Source organism: Leptosomus discolor, chromosome 1 (assembly GCF_034619465.1).
Source record: "Leptosomus discolor isolate bLepDis1 chromosome 1, bLepDis1.hap2, whole genome shotgun sequence".
NCBI classification, from domain to species: Eukaryota; Metazoa; Chordata; class Aves; order Leptosomiformes; family Leptosomidae; genus Leptosomus; species Leptosomus discolor.
Genome location: NC_141391.1, coordinates 136,788,883 through 136,811,248, shown reverse-complemented (window position 1 = coordinate 136,811,248; position 22,366 = coordinate 136,788,883). Strand labels below are relative to the sequence as shown.

Here is a 22,366-nt window from a genome sequence, read left to right as displayed (position 1 = left end):
AACAAGGAAAAAAAATTATCAGAGCGGCATCAGGCCTCACAGTTCCCTTTAATATTAATGGGAGTTAAGTGACTAAATCCCCATGTAGCATGGAAAATTTACCCTTAAGGGCAAATTCTCTTCTTGATAGACAGGGCTGACAACTGCGTGCACACTGCTAAGCCTCCCATATGTGTACAGGTATATGCACATGGTGATAAGCCAAAGAAAAAAATTATGTAAGAGCTAGATTTTGATTTCTGTGCCGTTATTCCAGGTTAGCCTTAATGTAACAGTGATTTCATCACCTGAAATAAAACAGTTAGACTTATATGTTTTCAAAAGGTGTATGGATGTTTATTTGCTGTTTTTGTGGGTTTTTTTTTTTGTTTACTTATGGAGATGTTGGATATGTTTGCTTTAGCTCCATATTCAAGCTCCATCACCTAAGAATTAATTCATCAGTTCACTGGTGGCTTCTCCCTTCAGTTCCTTGACCTCTGTCATTTTAGAGCATTACTGAATTCACTAAAAGGACTGAGACCTATATATTATCTTTTAAAGAAATTCTTCAGATGGAGTTAGGTAAATTACCTTGTGTTGTGGTTTTACGCAAGCTGGCAACTAAGCCCCATGCAGCTGCTTGCTCACTCCTCCCCGCCCTAGTGGGATGGGGAGGAGAATCAAGAACAAATAAAAGTCATGGATTGAGATCAGAAACATTTAATTCAAATAAAAATAAAATATAATAATAAAAGTAATAATTATAATTAAAAGGAAGATTACAAAGGGAGTGAAATAAAACCCATGAAAGACAAGGGATGCACAATGCAATTGCTCACCACTCTGACCGATGCTCAGCCAGTCACTGAGCAGTGATCTGCCCCTCCTGGCCAATTCCCCTGAGTTTATATACTGGGCATGATGTCATATAGTATGGAATATTCCTTTGGCCGGTTTGGGTCAGCTGTCCTGGCAGTGTCCCCTCTCAACTTCTTGCTGGCAGGGCATGAGAACGTGAAAAATCCTTGACTTGGTATAAACACTGCGTAGCAACTACTAAAAGTGTCAATGCATTATCAACATTATTCTATACTAAATCCAAACCACAATACTATACCACCTACTGGAAAGAAAATTAACTCTATCCCAACCAAAACCAGGACACCTTGGAATTTCATAAGACTTCTAGTGGTAAAGGAAACGAACAAAATGGATTTGAGAGAGAATGAGATACTGGTGGGGAAAAAGATGAAGCTATGTAGACTGATATTCCTTCTTATTTTTGGAAGCAGTAACCTCTCTAGGTGGAATACAAAGACACCACTTAGAAGCATTCTCCTGAAAACGTAGAAGTGGCCTTTAGTCATTACTCTTTGTAGGTTAGTGCCAACATTGAGTACACTGGAAGAATAACTACATCTTTCTCTTCCAGAGGAGCACAGTGCTCTTCCTTTAGTCGTGGCATCACTTTACCAGCTGAGAAATGGAGAATTTGTCTGTAGGGTTTGTCTCACCAAACTCAGTCATGTTTTACATGGAGTACTTTACTAATACAAAGAAAACTTATCATCTCAGAGACAGAGAATATATTCAAGGTCTTGCAAATACTTAAGCAAAACTCCAAGCTGGCACCTCCAAAGTGCTAGTTCAAACTACTGTTATTTTTCCTTAACCCCTTCAAAATGGGCCCATCCTATACTTACAAGGTTTCTCCAAACACTCTGAGTCCTAACTCTGCCCCTGTTGAAACTGGACACAGGATGTGAAGGATTGCTTATCTTTCATAATGCTTTGAAATAAAGTTTCAACTCCAGTGCAGGTTCTGTAGGTCTTCTTCAGTTTTTTCTGGGTTTATGTGTAATTGTTTCTATCCTTTTCTTGCCTTGCCCATCTCCCATTATCCTCACTGATTTGTAAGTTGTAAACACCTGATGGCTGTCTTGAAAACTTCTGTTGTTCCTGCTCTTTTTTTAAACTCTCATATTCCATACTTCATTTTACAGGCTTTGAATAATCATTCTTTGCTTGCCTCTTAACATTTACACATGTTCAACTGCCACCAAACCCTGTTGGGTAATCAAGACAAAGTAGCATCCTAAATTTCATGTACCTATGGAAGGTCATTGGAAGGCTACTGCATCCTTTCATTGTCCACTTCCAGTGGGACCTAAGAAATTTCATGATATTCTTTTGTTATGTAGGTGTACTTTCAGGCACTTGCAGGACAGATCAATAGGCTGTATACTTGTACCTCTGGCAAGCCTACTTGCTTGTCACAGGTCTCTGAAAGTTCACTGGATAATGTTTACTCTACCTCCAGTGGCACTGCTCAGCTTTCACATGTCAATGCATGGTAACTGCTTCATCTCAACAGTGCCTGACCTGCTCACCTATCTCCAGCCTCTATGTGTTCACCGCTGTACCTTCACACCAGTCTATCCACTCGCCTACCCGCTACAGATCACTGCCCTTCCCAGGATTCTCCATTTCTGTCCATGATACTCTTTCATCTTTATATCCTATACCTGTAGCAATCCTACCACTCCGCAGTATGACTGTGTATCTTCCTTTGGTCTACATGCAGTCAGTTCTTCGCTATTCTCTGCTGTACGTCAGTTACAATCAGTTAGTCACGAGCCTATGTGAAGCCATAATGTCCAAGACATCCACTTCTCTGAAAATCTGCAGACTGCTATGAACATGAGGACTTCATACTTCATGACAGCTTATCTCTCAAAGACTTCTGTACAAAGTTGTTTCTCTGTTAAACCTGGCAAAGCTTGGCTGTAGTTAGGCACCAAAGTTTGCTCATTAGAGGACTTGCTTTATTTTTTCAACTGATCTGTTGCAGGAGGCATTTGAGAGCACCACGGCAATGACATAAGTCACAGCTTGCACCACAAGGGATCCCAGTTTGTTTTTTCACCTGTGAGCCACAGTTCACAAGTGACTCTCCTGGAAAGTATTTGTTGGTATGGTGTCACATCTGGCCACCAGCTGGCAAGTCTCTTCACAGAAAAGTCATCATGAAGAATGTTTTTAAACGCTCCGAGATCCAGCTGTAAATTGTTGTTATTTCCAGATCTTCATAATGCTCTACTAGCATTATCAGACTCGCTCCCTGGCAGGACAAAACCCACATATCAGGAGACCTGCTGGATTATGTTGTTAAAGACAGATCATCTTAGTATTAAAAAGTAGGTGTAGTTTATAATATGGTGATTGGCAACCCTCCCAATATCAGTATAGCTATTCTGTAGTAATGTGCTGTGTTCCTTGTAATTAGATTTCCAAATTCCATTATTTCATAGAAGATGGAAATGTAATTATAATGTAAAACCAACGCTGTAGAATTTTAAGTACCACAAAAGACTAACAGGTAGCTCTAAAATCTGTTCCTTCACTTGTATGTGTCAGTGGTAATTATCAAATATAATTGGCATATAACTATGGAGCCCTCCAGTGTAATTAGAAATCACAATAGTAAGTGGAGGCAAGAAACTATACATTAAAAGCTGTAAGCCAAATCCAGGAAGTGATGCAATGGACACCAGCTGCCTGCTCAGCCCCATCACCTTGTTCAGAGGAATGGCAGGAGCTTGAGGAGCTGCTGTTACTTCCTGCATGTGAACTGCTTCTGCAGCTTCCCATCTCTTGGTTCCCTGAAGCAGAGCACTTGTCTTGTGAAGACTGACTGCTAGGTTGAAAATCTGACAAGATTCATACCTGTGTCTTTCTTCATGTCAATGCCAAAACTACTGTGAAATGTCAGACTTTTAGAAGGAGTAGAACTTAAAGTAGGTACTATTCCCATGTTGTAAATACATGAGGATAGAGACAGGAATAAAACAACTAGCCAAAAGCTCTCATGGGTCCCTGTGTTCCCTGGCATATTCTCCGAGTTCCTCATAGTTCCAGTTTCCACTTTTCAAGTCCTTTATTGTTGAAAGGAAACAACAGAAAAGTGGAGGTGAGAATTAGGTGAATACTAACTCTTTTTACTGGCAAACGGGTTTTTTAAACATGTGAAAGCATTCACGTGAAAGGGAAGGACAACGAAAAATGGGAAGTTGTCTCTTAGCATTATGTCTGTAGTAATCTTTACAGTTAATTCTCACAACTGAATATGTGCTTCTCATGGCTTCTGCTCTTAACACAATTTTTTTTACCTGCACACAGACTCTGTAGTCCTTCACCTTTTCTTCCTCTCAAAGAACTTATGCTTATATTCTGCCACTTGCCTGTAACTGTAACAGCCGTATCTATTATAGACTGCTTTTTATATATTAAACTTCAGTTATTAATAGTAAAATAAACACTAATTAAATTATTTATATTTTATAGTTATTAAATATTGCTTGCCAATCCGTTTTGTTGAATTGATGGCAAAAAGTGCACTACTTCTGTATATTTAATATTACTTTTCTCTAAAAAGCTGGGTTTGGCAAATACATCATGATTAGACATTGATGTATGACTTAATTACAGGGAGGCAAAGTGTACTGCAGTGAGATTTTAATGGAAAATACATTTATGACTGATCAAAAGTATTTGGAGATTTATACCAATTCAATGATTAATTTGAGGGAGAAAACCCCGAAGTTTCAGAAGAACACAGTTTGTTTTTTTATATAGACTGCATTTCTGATCTGTTTCAAAATCCTGTTTCAAGAGGAGACTTGCCTAAATGTTATCAAAAAATAGATATTAAAAAAAAAGGCAAATAAAATATTGGACATCAAATTTGAGTCAAACAAAAGGTTTTCTTCTCACTGTTTTCATTTTTGCAAGCATCCTGAAGGCACAGGGCAAGCTGATCCAAGTTAGGGATTCTGTGAATCTGACCTCTTCTTTCGTGCCCTGAGCAATGTGTCTTGCACATTCCTCTGCCTTGCAGTGCTACCAACAGTTGATCACTTAAAGTGTGGATCCAGTTGAAAATTAATTGCTCTTTAAAACGAGGATTTTGTTCTCAGGGAACTGATCTGCCTAAAGAAACTCACTATCCAGTTACGTAAATGTGACTACGGGCTCAAGGTGGTAGAGGGGTGGGTGTATAGCCACATGGGTAGAGGCAGAGAGGAATTTGGGACCACAACCTCTGTAACTTACACTAGCCTGAATTAATGTGAAATGGCAACCTACCAACTGCCTGCACAAGTCGTGAGCCCGCTAGATGAGGTGCTCAGACGGATCAAATAGGGGATCAGTAGAGGCTGCCTTAGAAAATAAAGCATGATGCTCATGCTCAGCACTCCCTCAGTGCTACTCTGTATTTGCATACTGCTCTGTGGGAAGCCCAAATGCTGCTTTTTCCTTTGGTGCGGGTGGAGGGAGAAGGTTTGAAAGCCAAGGCAATCTCCATGGAGGTCAAAGTTCAAGCAGAGGTTTCTAATTTGGGTATATATATATAAAACTGTGTGTATGCATACTGTTATATAAACTTGTGTATGTGTGTTTGTGCTTTTAGTCAAAAGGAAGTATTGCAATTAGTTTTAGGTTTTTATGTAAACCAGCTCTATAAATATTTGAAAAGAGCTATCACGTGTTGCAAATATTTAGTTAATGGTCTTTGTTGAAAAGAAATTTAAGAAAGCTCTAAAATCATAATAACCTACTAGTATTAAGAGGTCATTTTGTATATGTGTGAATGTTCCAGTTGTAGCCTGTTTCAGCCAAAACATTTGTTTAGTTATCTGTGATTGATGTGTGAATTTTTTGGCAAAAGTCTCACTTAGTATTTTTAATATTGAGCGATAAAGTTGTATTTTTAATGTTTTAACATCGTGTGCAAAAGTTGTATAATCAGATTGGATCTATGTGGTTTCTGCTATTTATACTACTGTTGGGGCATGTGACAGATGAGAATCCAATGTGTTCCAAATAAACACAAAAGAAAAATGCATTTTGTATTACCAAGATTATCATTTGAGTGTAAGAAATAAAACAGAGTAGCCATGATAAATTGCAGTGGGAGTACAAAGAATCAGCAATATGTGCTATCCTCTCAAACTTGTGTAAATGAGATCTCTATCTGACCAAAGAACTTTGTGGTTAAAGATGTTACAATGCATTTAAATTATCCTTGACCACAAATGCAGTATTTGTGTAACTGAAATGCCAGTAAGGATATGTAGTAATGGAAGGCAAAGACACAGTTTTCTCTATTGTTTTTTCAGTAAGCCAAAATATGCAGTTAATTTATTGCCATGCCTTAGTCTGCTCATTTCCTATTGTTTGCTAATTACTGCTAAAATCTAATTTCTTCTGCTTGTTTTTCTTGCTCCCAGTTTTGCAGAATAACTCCGAGTCTCTTGTCTCAGAACACTTTCCCTACTACATGCCAAGAACAAAAAACATCTTGTGATCAGTATTAAACAGATAGCTTCGGTGATGCCCCATGCAAATGGACCAGAATTTTCCTTGAGACAACTGTTTACTGAAGACTGCCAAAAGAAGTAAAAAATAAAAAGCAAAACACTCCCTTTTTTTTTTTTTTTTATTTTGCTCTCAATCTTGATATATCCTTTCTGATAAACTTGGAGTTAATGATATCACTTGACATGTGATCACCTCTGAACTTGCATGTTAACGCTTACTCAGCAATGCCAGATATGTGAGGACAGTGAATGATGTAACAGTTTCTGTTATGAGTCCGTGTCTTGAGGTTCTTTCTCAAGCAAGCAGTCACTGAAGTTCTTAGGAGCACACCCGATTGAGGCACTCAAAACTTAGCATAATATGAGTTTTTGCTGCAGGACTGACTTCCTGTATGTTCAGTTTGTGAATGCTCTTAAAGTACCCACTTAAGATGCAAGCTTAAGTGTGTGACTCTATCAGGGCTTTTAAAATGATGGCTAGATTCTGCAGGCCTTAATAACACTAGGATAAAGAGATGGTTTTTCCCCATTGATTTCACAAAGCTTTATTTTAGTGCTCATGAGTAGCTATCATGATGTATAGAAGGAAATACATTGGAGAGTAAATGCGTTACAGGACATATCTAAGGATTGTAGTGCCTAATCTAGAGGAAAGATTTGGACTGAGCAACCCTAGCCTCTGAGCAACAGGCAGACCTTGCAGAACTCTCCTGAGAGTAGCTGGCTTTTGCTATGCAAGATTTGGGTATTCTGTTGCTGAACATATCTTCCCATTATTGTGTCACAGCCTAGTATAGTGCGTATGTGGCTTTGTTACATAGCCTCCCTTTCTCAACTTTTAATATTTATCATATATATCAGAAAAATAATAGTACTAGCTAATACTATTTAGTATGGCAGAAGTATAGGAAAAATATTACAGAAACGTGCCCAAGAAAATGTACAAAAATGTACAAATATGTTCAATGTAATACTATATATAGATATTTTGAAAAGGCTCTCGAGTTACTAAGTGAATTTCTTTGAGTGCGCTGATGTAAAACAAGCAAAAAGATTTAGGAAAATGAAAAAACAACGAGTACTAATGAGGCATAAAATGGATTTTAAGATGTGGATGAAGGTGCTATCAGTGTATAGCAATATATTTATTACAAAAATCTGGTAACGATTTCATGTAAATTTCAACTCGTGTAATACCATCAGGTTTGGGATAACAAACTTTACATTTTTGCTTTGCTAATAATTTTTCCTCAAAGTACAAAAAACTTGGGCATTATCAGATTAGTATTCGTATTCCACAATCTATCTGCTAAGTATCTTTTTCATAGTTCAAAGTTAATGGTCCACCTGGCCCTTACATTTCTAGAAGTGATTCGTTCAGCTTTTTACATAAGTCTTCATATTTCAATGTGAACCCAAAAGTAAAATCTGACTAAAATTTTTTTTTTGAATGCTGTTGTGAAATATATTGGAGAACCTACAACTCTATAATGTGTCAAGCTTTACCAAACATCGTTGTAGTAATGACATTTGCTGACAGTTTATTCTTAGAATGGTAATAGAAATTGAAACTCACATTTCAGTTACAATGATTTGGCAACTGATTTTTTTTTTTTTTACCTGACAGATGGCTAGTCAAATAAACAATACAGCTGATGGCTAATCCCTCTTTAATTTGTGTTACAAAGGAGCAAAGTGGCACTTGCAAATCTGAATGGGCTGCATTTGTCTTTTTTTTTTTTCTGCAGAGTAGCTCCAAATTTATGGTGATGGAGATGAGCTAAATCTGGCTAACATAGGTTATGGCATGTACTAAGCAGTAGTACTGTTATGATGGATGAATGCAGTATGTGTTGTAATAGGTGTTCTGGTGGTATCTACTGAGTGATTGTTTTTTGGACCATAATTTTTGGGGAACTGAAACTAGCAGTATAGATGGGACAGATACCTGATAAGGTGATAGAGTGTTTTGAGAGCTGATTTTCAAAACTGTTGATAATTCAGCACATTCTACAGAGATCACTAGAAAATTCCAGCTAATTAACATTTCTGAACATCTAATACTGTCCATTTACTAGCTGATTTCAGTAGTGATTGTCATGCCCCTGTGGGAAGATATTCTTTCCAGCCTAGGTACCACATTAGTTGAGAGAGCTGGTTTCTTATAGCTCCAGAAACAGTATAATACTGAACTTTCCATCTATGAACGAGGTATTTCTTGGACACTGCTTCCCAGCCTGTTTGCCAAGCTTCTCATGTTAGTCTCAGAAGCAATGTTTCAAGCAATTATTTTTCTTTGCTTGATGATTTGCTCAGATTGCAGGGCTGCTGCTGCTGTTGCTGCCTTCTAAGCATCTGCAGAGGTTGCAAGCATCCAGCAGAGTTTGGCCTCCATACTTCATCCGAAGCATGCTTGTGCCTCACTGGCTGGGAACTGCTTCTCTAGGAAGGCCTTGGATACAAGGAACTAGTTCCAGAGTCAATGTGGCTCTTTTATACCCCTGCTGATGCTGGGCAGTTGCAAATGCAGACTGATCCCTTGTATTATGTGTGCTTAGTCAAAGAAAAAGAGATATTCCTGCTTGAATTTAGTTGCTTCATTTGCTGAAGAACTAGAAGAAATGCTGTTGTACTCTTTTGCAATCTGTCTTTGATCTTCCCCACACCTGGCTGTACAACCTAAAATTAATAGCACCAGGACTACCACCTAACAATAATCAAAAACATATCATCGTTGCAAATAACTACAGTCAAGTACTATAGTCTGGAAATGGAATGAACTCCTTTAAAGAACAGATGCTTTGAAGAAGTCTAAATTGTAATATTGTGAATATATGAAAGGTTATTTTTTTATGTGCCAAAATGTAGGGAAGGGAGATACATTGATAGTGACCTTTTCCAGCACTCACTTTCCCCATCTAAAGTTAAAACCCATGTTTTCTATTTCCACCTAATGGACAATAGCTGACTAGTCTTTCTAGCCTTCAAATTGGTTTTTGAATATTGATATATCTTGACTCACCCCATCTGAGATCTTTTGGTTCAAAAGACAAATGACTTTCCAAAGCAGGCATCTAGTGGGCTGTACTTCAATTTTGCTCCTGCTTATTCCTGTTGACAGCTACCAAGAACAGAACAATTCCCTTGTACTATGCAAGAAAAGTGAGTTTGTTTTTTTTTTTTTTTTTTCCTGAAGTAAACAGATTATTGGGACACATAACAAAACAGCATCATTAGCTTTCCTTTGGTTGATTGGTGAAGGTGAAGATATTTCTAGCCTTTAAGTCTCAACAATAAAATAAATTTAAATTACTTTCCTTGTATGAAGTTTTGTCTGAACTCATCCTTCCTTCAGGGAGTGCTCGCAGATTCCAAATTAACTTTGATCTTTTCCCCTTCCTGATAAACCTGCATGAGTCCAGACTTGAGTGTGTTCAGTTTTCAGGTCATAACCTTTAATGATGCCCATCTAAATAGCTCTATCAAATTTGTGTATCTGTGCCAAATTACATCATCTGACAGCCTAGCCTGATAGTCTCATTAAAACAGCAGAAGAAAGCAATTGTATCGTAATCTGTATTATTTATTATAAACTAAATGCCAGATTGTAGAATAACCTGAAGAGTAACTGATCAGTGGTGAGATTATGAATTAGTGACAGCTTGAGTCCCTGTTATTCTCTAGACCTGAGGCACTGCAGAGTGCAATATGGTAGTGAACCCGTGCATGGTGTAAGCAACTACTGAAACACCTTCATTAATCAGGTTCTACTCCACCACCAAACAGAGTGCTGTTAAACAGCCCGTTTTTTAAAAATTGCCATGGAGGTAACCCCTGTGCCAATAGCAAGGCAGAGCAGCCTATAATCTGTCCAAGGATGAGACAGTCAGATTGCTTACTGTGTATTTTTGGCTAAGCAGTTAATTGAAGAACAGTTGATACTAGGAAGTAGGAGGTCAGATTCTGAGCAGAAAGAAAGGCCTTAAGTCCCTCCTATTAGATTTGGCATAATTGCCATAAAATGATCCTATTATTTGAGACACCCCATCAATGCAGTACTCTAACAGTTAAATTAGTGAAATGTATAGGAAAAAATAGGAACGGTACAAACTTTTATGATACTTTTACTCTAACATTCTTGTGACAACTGCTTTCAGTTCAGGTAATTTCCCCTATTTGTAGTTAGTCTGTCTAGTAACCTTCCATGGATTTCTCTTCCAAAGTCTGGTATAGGTTGTTCTCATAACATCATACAGTCTTTTAGACCCACAAACTCTTTTGGCAGGACTACCCACTGCATTAATATCTGTGTCCTTTTGTTTCTTTTGAGTCTGGCTCCCAAGAGTTTGGCTTGGTCTGAAGCCCTTTAGTTCTTTGCCCCAAAAGAGACAGCAGGCAGTCCATCCACACCCCCTCTCCTTATCACACATGATTTTATAGACTTCTGCAATGTCTTCCTTAATGTTGCTGTTTTCCAGAATGAAAAGTCTCAGTCTACTCGGTGATTCCTACATCACTGTCATTGCAATGCTTTTATGGTGGTTGTTGCCCTCCTCTGGACCTGTTTGTGGTCTAATTTATCTCTTTGGAGGTGAGGAAACATGGACTGCACATTTAATTCAAGATGTCAATACAGCATGGATTCCTATGTTTAAACAATATTTTTTTTCTTAGTCTCTGTTGCTTTCCTAATGCAATACAATATTTGCATTGCTTCTTCATTCTTACAAAATACTGAGCTGGTATTTTCAAATAGCTTTCTGTTGCACCCCCAAGACGTCATTACTGGCTGGTATAGGTTAATTTAGAGCCCAGTAAGTTATATATGAAACTGGTTTTAACCCATGGATATTGCTTTATATTTATTTACGTTGAAAGCCATTTGTCATTGTTCAGTCTCTTACTCATTTTGATGATTTTTCACAGTCTGCCCTTATCCTTGCTACCGTGAAAATATTCATCAGCACAGTTTGTCTTCTTACTGCTTATCTCTTTTTCCAGGCCACTTATGGTGATGCTGTACAGCGCTGACTCTGCAAAACCCCTTTGGTGACTTTTTTTTTCAGCAGTCCAGTATCTTATCCTGCCTGGTTTCCTGTTGTTTAACCAATTATTTATCCACCCCAGACCTGTTGCCTCATCCAAAATGTGTCACATGAAGTTACTGTAAGGCTGTCAGTGCCTCTTGCCCTTCTTTCCCTGTTTATACTGAGCCTGTAACTGTCCAGGGAGGTTTTGAATTCCCCGCCAGCAAAGCCAGGCAGAACACTGATTATCTTCATCTTAATCCCCTCCCAATCAAGCCTATGCAAATACAGCCAACTATCCTTTTACTGCTGCTCATCTTTGGCGAGAGACCTCAAAGGGAGACACCATCCTGGAAAGGCTTGTAGCATATGATTAGAAGAATATACTTAGTAAACAAAATACATTTGTACCATCTGTTAACACTTTGAAATTAAAGTAAACCCTCCAAAACATTTTGCCTAAGAATGAATTGAAATTTAAAATCTTTCAACACAGAATTGAAGCATTCCTTTATATGACTGTTTGTTAATATCCCAGATCAAGTATTGAGTGATGAAGCAATATTTCAAGGCAGCAATCCTCTGGTTTTCTGTTTGGTATCCTAACCACTCTGGTTTTCTTTTTTTTTTTTTTTTTTCCTCGAGATTGAGTCTGCTAGAGTAGGGATTCAGTCTCTATTTCATTAATTCCCCTACTGGTACCATGCCTGTTATCTGGTCCAAAGATTGACTTCCATGATCTTGCTGCTTCATCTGGAAAATTGTTTAGGGTATAAAACTCTGTGCAGATTAGTGTGTCTCATTCCCTCAAGAAGAATTACATTTTGCCCTTTTTAAGGTTAACTCTTTGGCCTCAAGAATTTTGTTGATTTTATTATTGATAATCAAGTTTGATATGATGTATTTTACAGAATATTGGCTGATTTGCTAGCTAATTTGGCACGGAATGTAGCCAGGCCAGCTGATTACGTGTTTTTCCATTGACACTGCCAAAATATAGGAGGTGGTACTCCTCCCTTCATTTCTGAGGAAGTCTGATTTGGGTGGGTTTTCTTCAATTTTGCATTTTATTAGTATTTCTGGTATTCTTCAGTCTCAGAAGATGTACTGAAATTGTGATAGGCTTTTGTAGCAAGAAATTAGTGTCATTGACATAGTAGAAATTTGCTGATAAAGTTATTCTAAACATATAGGGAAGATTTTGCTTTACGTTTTTCATGCTGTAGTAATGGCCACAGATAAATATTTGGAAAATAATCAGGAAAATGCACTAATTTTTAAATTAAAAAATCTGCATTCAGAGAGAATTAAAAATTAATGACAGTCCTGACATATTTGTTACTCACCTCCATATAGGTTCTGCATTGAGTTCTGCAGTAACACAGAGGTCTGTGCATTTTTGTATTTGGCAGACTTAACAATCTATTCTACATTTGTGCTTGAGTTTCTAACAGCTCATTTCCATTCTGTTGTGTGCCATTAAATATTTCCATCTTCTTCAGGGGAAGTACGCCTGTGTTTTTAGGCTTCCTGTATCATCTTCCATTCAGAGACGCTTTCTGTCTATAGATGAGTGGGAAGATTTTGATTGGAAAGGTAGCAATGCCATGAAGAAACATTGCAAAGGATGTGCAAAGTCAACTGTTTCATTCCACGGTGTTTTATCTAAGGAATTAAGGTTATATAGTTTCTTTTAAAGTGTTTTGGCCAGATCTTTCATTCCAAGGTGTTCTGGTCTTTACTTATACACAATAGTATATTCTTTAACTGTTTATGTTCAGAGGTGGGAGTAAGTGAGTAAAATAAACAGGCCATTAACACTGTCACAGTTAGTAGAAATGAAGAAAGAGGAAGGCAAACTGTCAAATTGTGTTAATTATTGCAGCTTTGCTTAAGGTCTGAAATTTGGACTTGAGTGTGTCTGCTTCGTGTATTATTGAGCAGCTAAAAATAATCCTAACTCTGTGAACTAAATGGAGTTTACCTTTGCCATCAGTGAACAAGCCTGTGCTTTGCATCTTTACACCCGTGCTGTGTGACCGCTTGCCTGTCAGGAGTGGGACAAATTCTTGAAGCTGTTGGGGATTGCTGCTAATTATTTGTAATACTGTTGCAAGAGAATCTGCAGTCATTAATGAGGATGTCATTATGATAGGCACTGTACAGCCATACAGTAAGGTAAATCTGTACCCCAGAAAAACAATGAAAATAGAAAACGGGAAGTTTGGCAAAAGGTGAAAGGACTACAGTTACTAAAGGAAAATGTGAAAACTGCAAGATCGATAGTATGGCTACTGTCTGTAGTCATACACTCTTATTTGTTTACTGTATTATTTGAGCACCTCTCAATCTGTAATGTAGTTATCTTCACAAATGTCTTTTGATAGAGGAAAGTTCCATTCTCTTCATTTACTCAGTGACAGAAAGAATGAAATTACTTGCCTCTAATTGTATAGATGACATGAGCTGGGAATTGCTCTGGACTGCCATCTCCATGTCAAGACATTCTAGGTCTTGATGTCTTACTTTGACTAGTGCACTACCCTTCCTTTTTATAATGTAACTGACATACACATTGATATCCGTGCTTTGCGAGAAACTGATTTTGTATCTTGGATACAAAACATTATTCAGCAAAATGCCAATCCTTGTACAGATAGAGATTCAATAAATTTGACACAAAACATAGACACTTTCACATTTGCTCTCTGAATCTGGCAATGCCGTAGCATTCCATCATGTGCTACCCACGCAAGGGGCCAACAGCTCAGTATTTGGCTCAGCTTTCGTAAAATGTTTGTGAACAGAGTTCTGTGATATTAATGAGAAGTTGGATTTTATTTGCACTATCACATCACATCACATTGTTATTTGTCTCCATTTCCAGGGCAGGTATCAGGAGAGTAGGCATTAATTTTGAACAATTGCATTTGCAGACGTGACTGATCCATTTGGTGATGGAATAAATGGGAAGATGATTACTTTTGCTGAGCTACTAGGACCTGTCTTTTTTTTTTCCTCCCTGCAAACTGTCTCATTGTTGCTTTCCTAGAGTGGCTGGTCTTACCAATGTCAGCAAAAGATATCTGATTATATTAACTGAAGCCATTAGAAACTTGCGGTCTGTATGTGTCTGGTATTTTTCTGTCTATTTAATAATCACAGAAGAATAAAACATTTAAGGCCCATATAATTTGTCTTTTTAAGAAGGAAGGTTTTATAATTTATGCCTTTCCATTTCCTAGGTATTTTTTTTTTAAATCGTAAGATTAGCAGTTTCTTTGGACTCCCTTAGACAGTAGTTAATCACTTCTGTTCAGCTTCTTTCTGCCCTTCAGTGTTTCCTCTTTTCTTCCTATTAAGATACACAGCAGAAATCGATTTCTTTGGACAAGTATTTTGAAATAAATTATTTCCTTTAAAATATATTTTATATATAACTCTACACCTCTAATATAGAACGAGTGATGAGTGATTTCATTATGAGGAAATAATGAGAAAGACTTCTAAAATGTAGCATTCAGCAATGAAGCCTGTATTTGCAGAGTTGCTAGGAGCAATATGCTAACCACAAAGAACTCTAAGACTCTCCCAGAGTATGATTATTGGGTTTTTTTGTTGTCCTGACTGTGACTGACAAATATGATGCCTTTAGCATCATATGCTTTAGCTTGTATTAGAGGTGTCTAACTAAACTGTTGAGAACACTTCATTTTGAGTTGACATGTCTGACACATGACAAGTGGGTTATGTGAAGGAGGTAAGGTGGGAATCAAACTGGCCTGACAAAATAATGGCGCTATGAGAAATCTTTGAGCTGGACACATAGTACTCCACTTTTCACATGCCATGCTTTTATGGAGCAACAGGACTTTTCCACAAACTCCCATTGCAATAGAGAATGCTTCACAATGCATCTCCTCAATTTGTGGCCTGTTCCTGTGTCACGGTTTGAGGCTGGACCGGCCACTAACGAATGACAGACGCTCTCTACTAACCCCTCTCCCCTCCCAAAAGGGAAAAGGAGAGAGAACAAGGGAGAGAGACTTTACGGTTTGGAAAAGAAAACTAAAACAGCTTTAATGGAACAATAACAATAAAAGAAAAGGTAATAATAAGGAAAAAATGAAATATATACAGTATGTACAAATATATACAAAACCAATACCGAACCCAACTCCCCCCCACCCTGATGACAATACGTCACCACCACACTGCAGGGCTGGCACTGGGGCAGTCCCAGGCTGGACTCGGCAGCAGACAGGGACGGGATGCAGGAGCTGGACTCAGGCACTGGATTCAGGGATGCACGGATCAGTCCTCCTCAGATGTTGGCCATCGAAGAAGAGCGAAGGGGCGAGACCCTCGTGATCTCTCAGCTTTATACTGAATATGACGTCTATGGGATGGAATACTCTGTTGGTCAGGTTTGGGTCACCTGTCCAGTTCGCTCCTCCCTGTAGGTGCGACTCTTTTCACTCCCGGCACCCCAACATGGAGTACAAGATTTAGCAGTGACCTTGGTCGCCATAAGAACAAGTATAAGCAAGGGCCTCTCTGCACACCATTCCTTGGTACGAACTATAAACACCAGGCCTTATCACTGCTAGGAGCAGTCACTGTCTGGAAAAACATGCTGCTGTTTCAGAAAGTGCCGTTAGTTGGAGGAGACTTAACTGAAACGTTAAAGCACTAAAACAGAATTAGTTCTGATTTAGCCCAAACCAGGACATCCTGCAATGACTTGAATTGAGAAACTGTGAACTGGAAGAGATCAGTAAGAGCATGGTAATTGTGTTATAATGGTTCAAAAATATTCCATGTTATGGTTGGACAACTGTAACTGTCCAAGTAGGTGAGAAATACAGATATGCTACTAGCTTCAGAATGACAAAATTCTCACTTGATATTTGACTTCTAAAAACTTCAATGACAAGTCTCGGGCAGAGAGCTCTTCTGCTTAGTTTAGCTATTGCACTCTCTTTTTGAGTTTTTACTAGGCAAATTATAATCAATAGGAGTACATTCTTTATATAAATCTATATGAGACCTTTCATAGTTGTTATACATTTTTTTCTTCTATGGCCTTGATGGTGATAAGTTTGCAATAAATCTTGCAGTTAATACATGCTAATGTATTTTACCGTTAAGGCATGAAAGATAGAAAAAGTCTCCTTGGAGAAATTTGAATTTTATTCAGCCTATACATTTCCATTGTAAGACTGAAAAAACATGCAATACAGACTACTGTTAAAGTCCTGCTTTAAACTACTGGGAATACATGATAGGCTGAAAGAAATATCTGATATATTTTTCTTCATGTGCTGATTGAAAAGCAGAGCAGGCCTTGCACATTTTCTTCCATTTGACTTTAATGCTGAGTTTTCCTATTGAAATGGGAAGGCCCAATTCAACTTTGCGAAATAGAAAAGAAGCCAAGGTATAAATGTATCTTGAATAGTTCAGAACTAACTTAGTGAAAAACATCTTATTGGAAGAACTCTGTAATATGGAATATAGATTTGATGAAAAAAAGGATCATGAGAGCAACAAATCTGTTTGTCATCTGCATAGAAATACTTAGTCATTTGAGTAATATAATCAGGGAGTTCAACGATATAGACATAGAACAATGCAGGGCCAAGAATAAAGTCCTGGGGGACGTCAGCTGTAAGTGAAAAAGGACTTGATTAAGGATGGCTGTATTAAATAACAAGTGAATGATCAGACAAAAATATCATTAGCCAGGACTAAATGTTAGCTTTAGTGATACATCTAGAGTACAATGAATAAGCAGAGGTGGTTGTGAGTATTCAAAATAGAAGATTGACAGTATTTCATTAGAGCAAATATTAAACTGTATTGATGATCACATGTGCCTTGATCATTTCAGGTGGTTAACCAAATGACACCATTTAGTGGATGTCTTTAGTACACAGTTATAAATCCACTCTGGCAATGAGAAATGCAAGTTCCAGCTTTTGGTAATGTTTGCAATACAATAAGCACTCTAGGAATAAGTTAATTGAACAGATCTTCACCAGTCATCATAATGATAATAACAAAAAGGGCACACAGATAACTGGGACTACTTCAGATAAAGGCTTTAAAACTGGGGAAAGGAGCCTGACAAAAGGAGTAACTGATGTAAGTTTTTATTTTGGTGGCTCAACAGAAAACTAGGTAGATGTTTTACCCCTTGAGATATGAGATTGATGATTTAAAACGTATTTTAAATTTCTTTGATTAATTTTAATGTTAGGAAAATATAGGAAGATGTGGGAAACATGGTTCTAGTAACCCCAAGCTAAATATTCAGCAGTCTATTGTTCTGCACTTCTTGCTTACCATGCAACAGGAATCACCTGGTCCTGCTTTCCCTACTTTACTTACTTCGCATTAATCTTTATTAAAATGATCTCAATTTCCTATCGTGGGGTGATTTTAAAGCTTTTAAAGATTTTTTTAAGGCTCTGATTCCTCAGATTCTGATACCACTTCATGAACAGCACAACTTTCCAACATATTTTTATTCAAATATAGAAAGATCACATTCTTCATCTGTTTTTTCTCTTAAATTATCTGATTGATTTTATTTGCAATCTGCATAACTAGATGAGCCTGAGCTGGAAACAACCAATTAGGTCAGACTGTCTCTCCTCTTGCAAATGTAGAATAAAGACCCCCAGACAGAGGACACAAGCTTGATTTTAGCCAAAAGCTGAGAAGAAGCCTGCTGATCTTCACCCCCTAACTCTCATCTGTTATTAATATATTTTCAGCAAATGATTACCAGAACATCTGCTCATGCCCAGTAAATTTTTAGTTCCTTCTCTTAAAGCTGACTTCCCCAGTGGATTGATGAAAGAGACATTTCTGCAGCTCATTCTGCTCTTTAATATAGCATTGGTCCACCGAAGAAATGTTAGCTGAAAGTGATGTAATGATCTTTGTAGTTCATGTTGCAGCTATAAGGGAAATAAGAGAAAAATGATTGCAATAAGAATAGTAGGATTTCCATCTAACTTTTTTTTTTAAATAGGGAAGTGTTATGAAACATGGAGCAAATGCATGTTTGGTGTTTACTCAAAGTTGTAAGCATTTATACACTTTGAAAATGTTGAATACTGGTTCTAAAATGCTGCTGCCAATGTGATACGATACATCTTTATTTGAAAATTGATATAAATTGTATGCAAATCAAAAAAAGAAATGTCAGTGTGGCTGAGAGGAGAGGCTTTTCTGAGGTAAATGTGCTAAAATAGTCTTTCAGATTTAGACATATGTTTAGATTGTGACTCATATTTCTGTTTAAAACTTTTCTTAATTCAAAGCTTTTGAGAAAGACCACATTCTTGGAGTCAATTTCCAACAGAAGGTGCTGTTTCCATGGGTGTGGCCTATGTTCCCAGCTTTGTAGATTTATGCTCCTTGTTGATCATAGTGACATTAAGCTATGTCCATTAACATTCTTTCTCTAGGTATATGCAACTCTTTGTATGTATAACAGGCAGCTACTCACAGGTGGGGCACCCAAGTTTTGCATTTCAGCCCAACATGTAACCCAGCTATATTTCTCATCAAGTTGGACACGCTGCTTCGGTTTTCTTGTCTCACTTCTAAATTTCAGGATATTTTCTGAGGGAGTAGAAATAGAAGTTCATGCTCCCCTGAAGGGAGGAGGCTGTCCTGGTCCTTACATACATACGGGTGGCAAAATGCAAAGTGGCAGTATGCCCTAGCACCAAAGCCCCAGCATGCACACAGCTACCCAAGGATCATTAATCTTAGTATTAATCAAGCCTTTAAAGTCTTCCCCTGTCCACTTCCATGTCCTTCCCAAAATATGTCCTCATATCCTCTTTCTAATCTTCCTCTCAAGTTTTATTCCCTTCATTTCCACAGTAAGCATTCATCTGTATAATTTACTGATATAATTTATTTGTGTGAAATGAGGAAAGTTCTGTATCAATACGCCTACATTTCATTTTCATGCTTTTGCCAGGGGTGCTGCTTTCTGATCTTAGAGTGCCTTTGCGTAGCTCAGATATACTACCAGGAGAGCACCCTCTCAACAGCCCAGATCACAGAAAACTGGCTGTGCAGAGGCACTCTTGTGTAATCTTCTGTCTCTGCACAGCTTAAGCAGTTATTTACATAAAATTAGGTTCCCGTCTCTCTTCAGAAGTTAAATTTGAATGTTTTGTTTAGTGTTGCTACGCCAATTGCAGATATTTAGGGCAGTAAGTGTTGGGCCTGATCCCCTGTAAGGAACTACTGATCTGAGGAAGGGTCCAGGAAATAGTTGGGTAAAACTGAAAATGGGAACCTAAGGCAAAGCCCACCCGGACCAGAATAAATGTTTTTTCTTTGTTAGTTCAAAGTGGGAACAAAAGCCCACTAATGAAGTCAGATGACTTACAAAATATCTTACTGTGGAACCTGTAGCTTGGGGTTTTCTGGTTCATGATTCCAAAATCTGGAACAGGTTCATGCCTTCCATCTTCATGGTGCACACACAGCCACGCCATAGGCAGTAGATTAATGGATTTTAAAGCATTAGAAGACTCAGCTTTTAGAGAAAAGGTCACTTTTAAGCCCAGTTGTAACAGAAGTTGGTTATTCACTGTGATTGCCTACTGTTGCATGATTTAGTTGGAGCAGACATCTTGAAATCTTATTTCTATATTCTGTTCAATAATATTAAAATACATTGTTTTCACTATTCTGTGTTTCAGAATAAGAGCCAAGGATTGAGTTTTGTCCGTATACATGCACCTTGGCAAGTACTTAGTCGAGAAGCGGAACTTCTTAAAATAAAGATGCCCACTAAAAAGGTAAATATCTTCCATCTTCTATCAACTAGTTGCATGACTGAATGAGGGGGGATAAGAATAGTAGTTAAATGTATAGAAGCCCATGGAGTTAGTTTATTTCAAAATCAGAGCAAATGAACCATCAGGCTTATTCTTTCACATTACTAATTATTCTGAGATGATTTAGTATTCAGAGCCATATTTAAGATGGGATTTTCAAAGGGGGTTTCAAAGGCAGCAGAGGCAGCTGACATCATCAGAGGAGTGATGACAGGGGTGAGTTTTAAGGAGGGCTTTTAAAGCTGAGAAAGCAGTAGCTATTTGGATTTTTGTCAAGAAACTTTCCTCAAAGGTGAGGTGGAGTATGGAGGATAGTACAATAGCTGGTCATTGCCTTAAGATTTTTTTCTAAAGTCTGAGAATGCCAAGAGAGTTTATTTTGGTGGTATCAATGACTTAGTCAATTCAGACTTGCCTACTGTCATTAAAACTTTGGCTTACCATCTTCTTTACAGTCTGCTTTCAGCAGAGTTGCTGGCAAACATTGTAAATTCTGAGTAGCAAATCCCAAAATTTGTGGTCCTGCAATGATTTAGCATGTTGGCTAACAATGCCACTAAAGGCCATGGAACTGCCTTGTGCTTTGTTAGTGATACTGATCAACTGCACTACTGTACACTTATTTTATTGCATTGACATTAGAATTAAAGGACAGATTAATTTTTTTTCTTCCACAGGGTTGTTTGTTTATTTGATTTTTTTTTTTCATTTTGATTGTTTTCACACAGCAAAAGCTTCAGTGTTGTTCACATTTCACGGTGTTGTGATCTGTCACTGTCAGAAGCTTGGCCAACCCAATCTCACATACTTTTACTGTACTGTGTTTACATCCCAGGAAAAAAAAACCAAACAAATCTTGGTTACTTCTAATCAGACTTTGAAAATGAGTAGGTTTTGGACAGCTACAGTACCTCTGTCCTCCCTGGCATATAGATGAATGTGCAGATCCTTTCTAGAAATTGACCTACATATTCCACTCCTCTCTTTGATCCCTTCCAAGCTTTGTTTCTTTTGTGCATTTTTAGTGTCTACTTATTTCTTCCTCCTTCCCTCATGGGAATTCTCCTCTCCTAGCAAATTTTACACTATTTTCATTGACAAATATTGCCATCATATTGTTTTGAGTTAAGGTTTGTCCAGGAGCTGATAAGTCTCTAACGGCTGCCCTCGTCATTCACAAACAGTTCCATGTTGCCTTCTGTCTTCTGAATGGGAGAAAAAATGCACAGTATATCATAAGGCCTTAAAGACACAGAATCATCTAGGGTAACAACATCTAAAAATACTGACAAATTACTTCATTTAACTGCTATATATTATACATTATTTATAGAATCCTTTCCTTTAAAGCAACAGATTTCAATGAACCAATCAGGTCTGTGCACATTTCATGTTCAATGAGATTGGCAACGTTGCTGAATGAAATGTCATACTATTCACTAAAGGTCAGTTAAGTGTTCAAAGAGTAAATGAACACGCATTCATTGATTAGGCAGTTATGGAAACAGTATCCAGGTTTGTACTTGTAATATATTCTGGTGTATAGAAGAAGACAAAATATGTCTACCAATAAGGAAAACAGATCTCAATGTTCTTGAAAATTCACCCTTAAAACTGACATGGCATTTTTAAGGAGAAGATTGCTGACAACTCCTGTTGACTAAATTATTTTTCTATTATCTCAAAGGCAGAAATGGAGTACTACCAGAATGCAAGCATGACAGGAAAACTATATTCATGTCTTTCATTTTTTTGCAGTTAAAGACAGTTGGAAGAGGAATTTCCTGTGAAGAAAACAAAAATCCACTTTGAAAAATTGAAATCTTGTATTTCATGGATTTGGCAATACAAACTGAAAAATTCAGCCAGTAACCACTAGAAAGAAAATTCTATTTTTGTTCAGAGAGAGAAAAGGCTGTTTTCAAATACATTAGGTATTTTTGGTCATGTTATTTTTATTTATACAAACATCCAATGAAACCATAAACAATGCATTTTTAGTGCAAAGTATTTCTCCACCTCTAAACATGATGAACTTTTTGCAATTTTTTTTTTCCCCAAAGTTCAGTCTTAAATCATCTTTCACGATAAATGACATGCT

The 22,366-nt window shown here is 37.6% G+C and overlaps 1 protein-coding gene across 1 annotated transcript in view; it reads left to right on the top strand.

The window, feature by feature from the left end:
• The window catches only part of ANO2 (anoctamin 2), a 205,092-nt gene that overhangs the window by 22,405 nt on the left and 160,321 nt on the right, over nucleotides 1–22,366 (top strand). Inside the window, exon 4 of the mRNA XM_086465725.1 lies at nucleotides 20,128–20,226. Coding sequence (XP_086321851.1) covers nucleotides 20,128–20,226 — 99 coding nt within the window. The remainder of the gene's footprint in view (nucleotides 1–20,127; nucleotides 20,227–22,366) is intronic.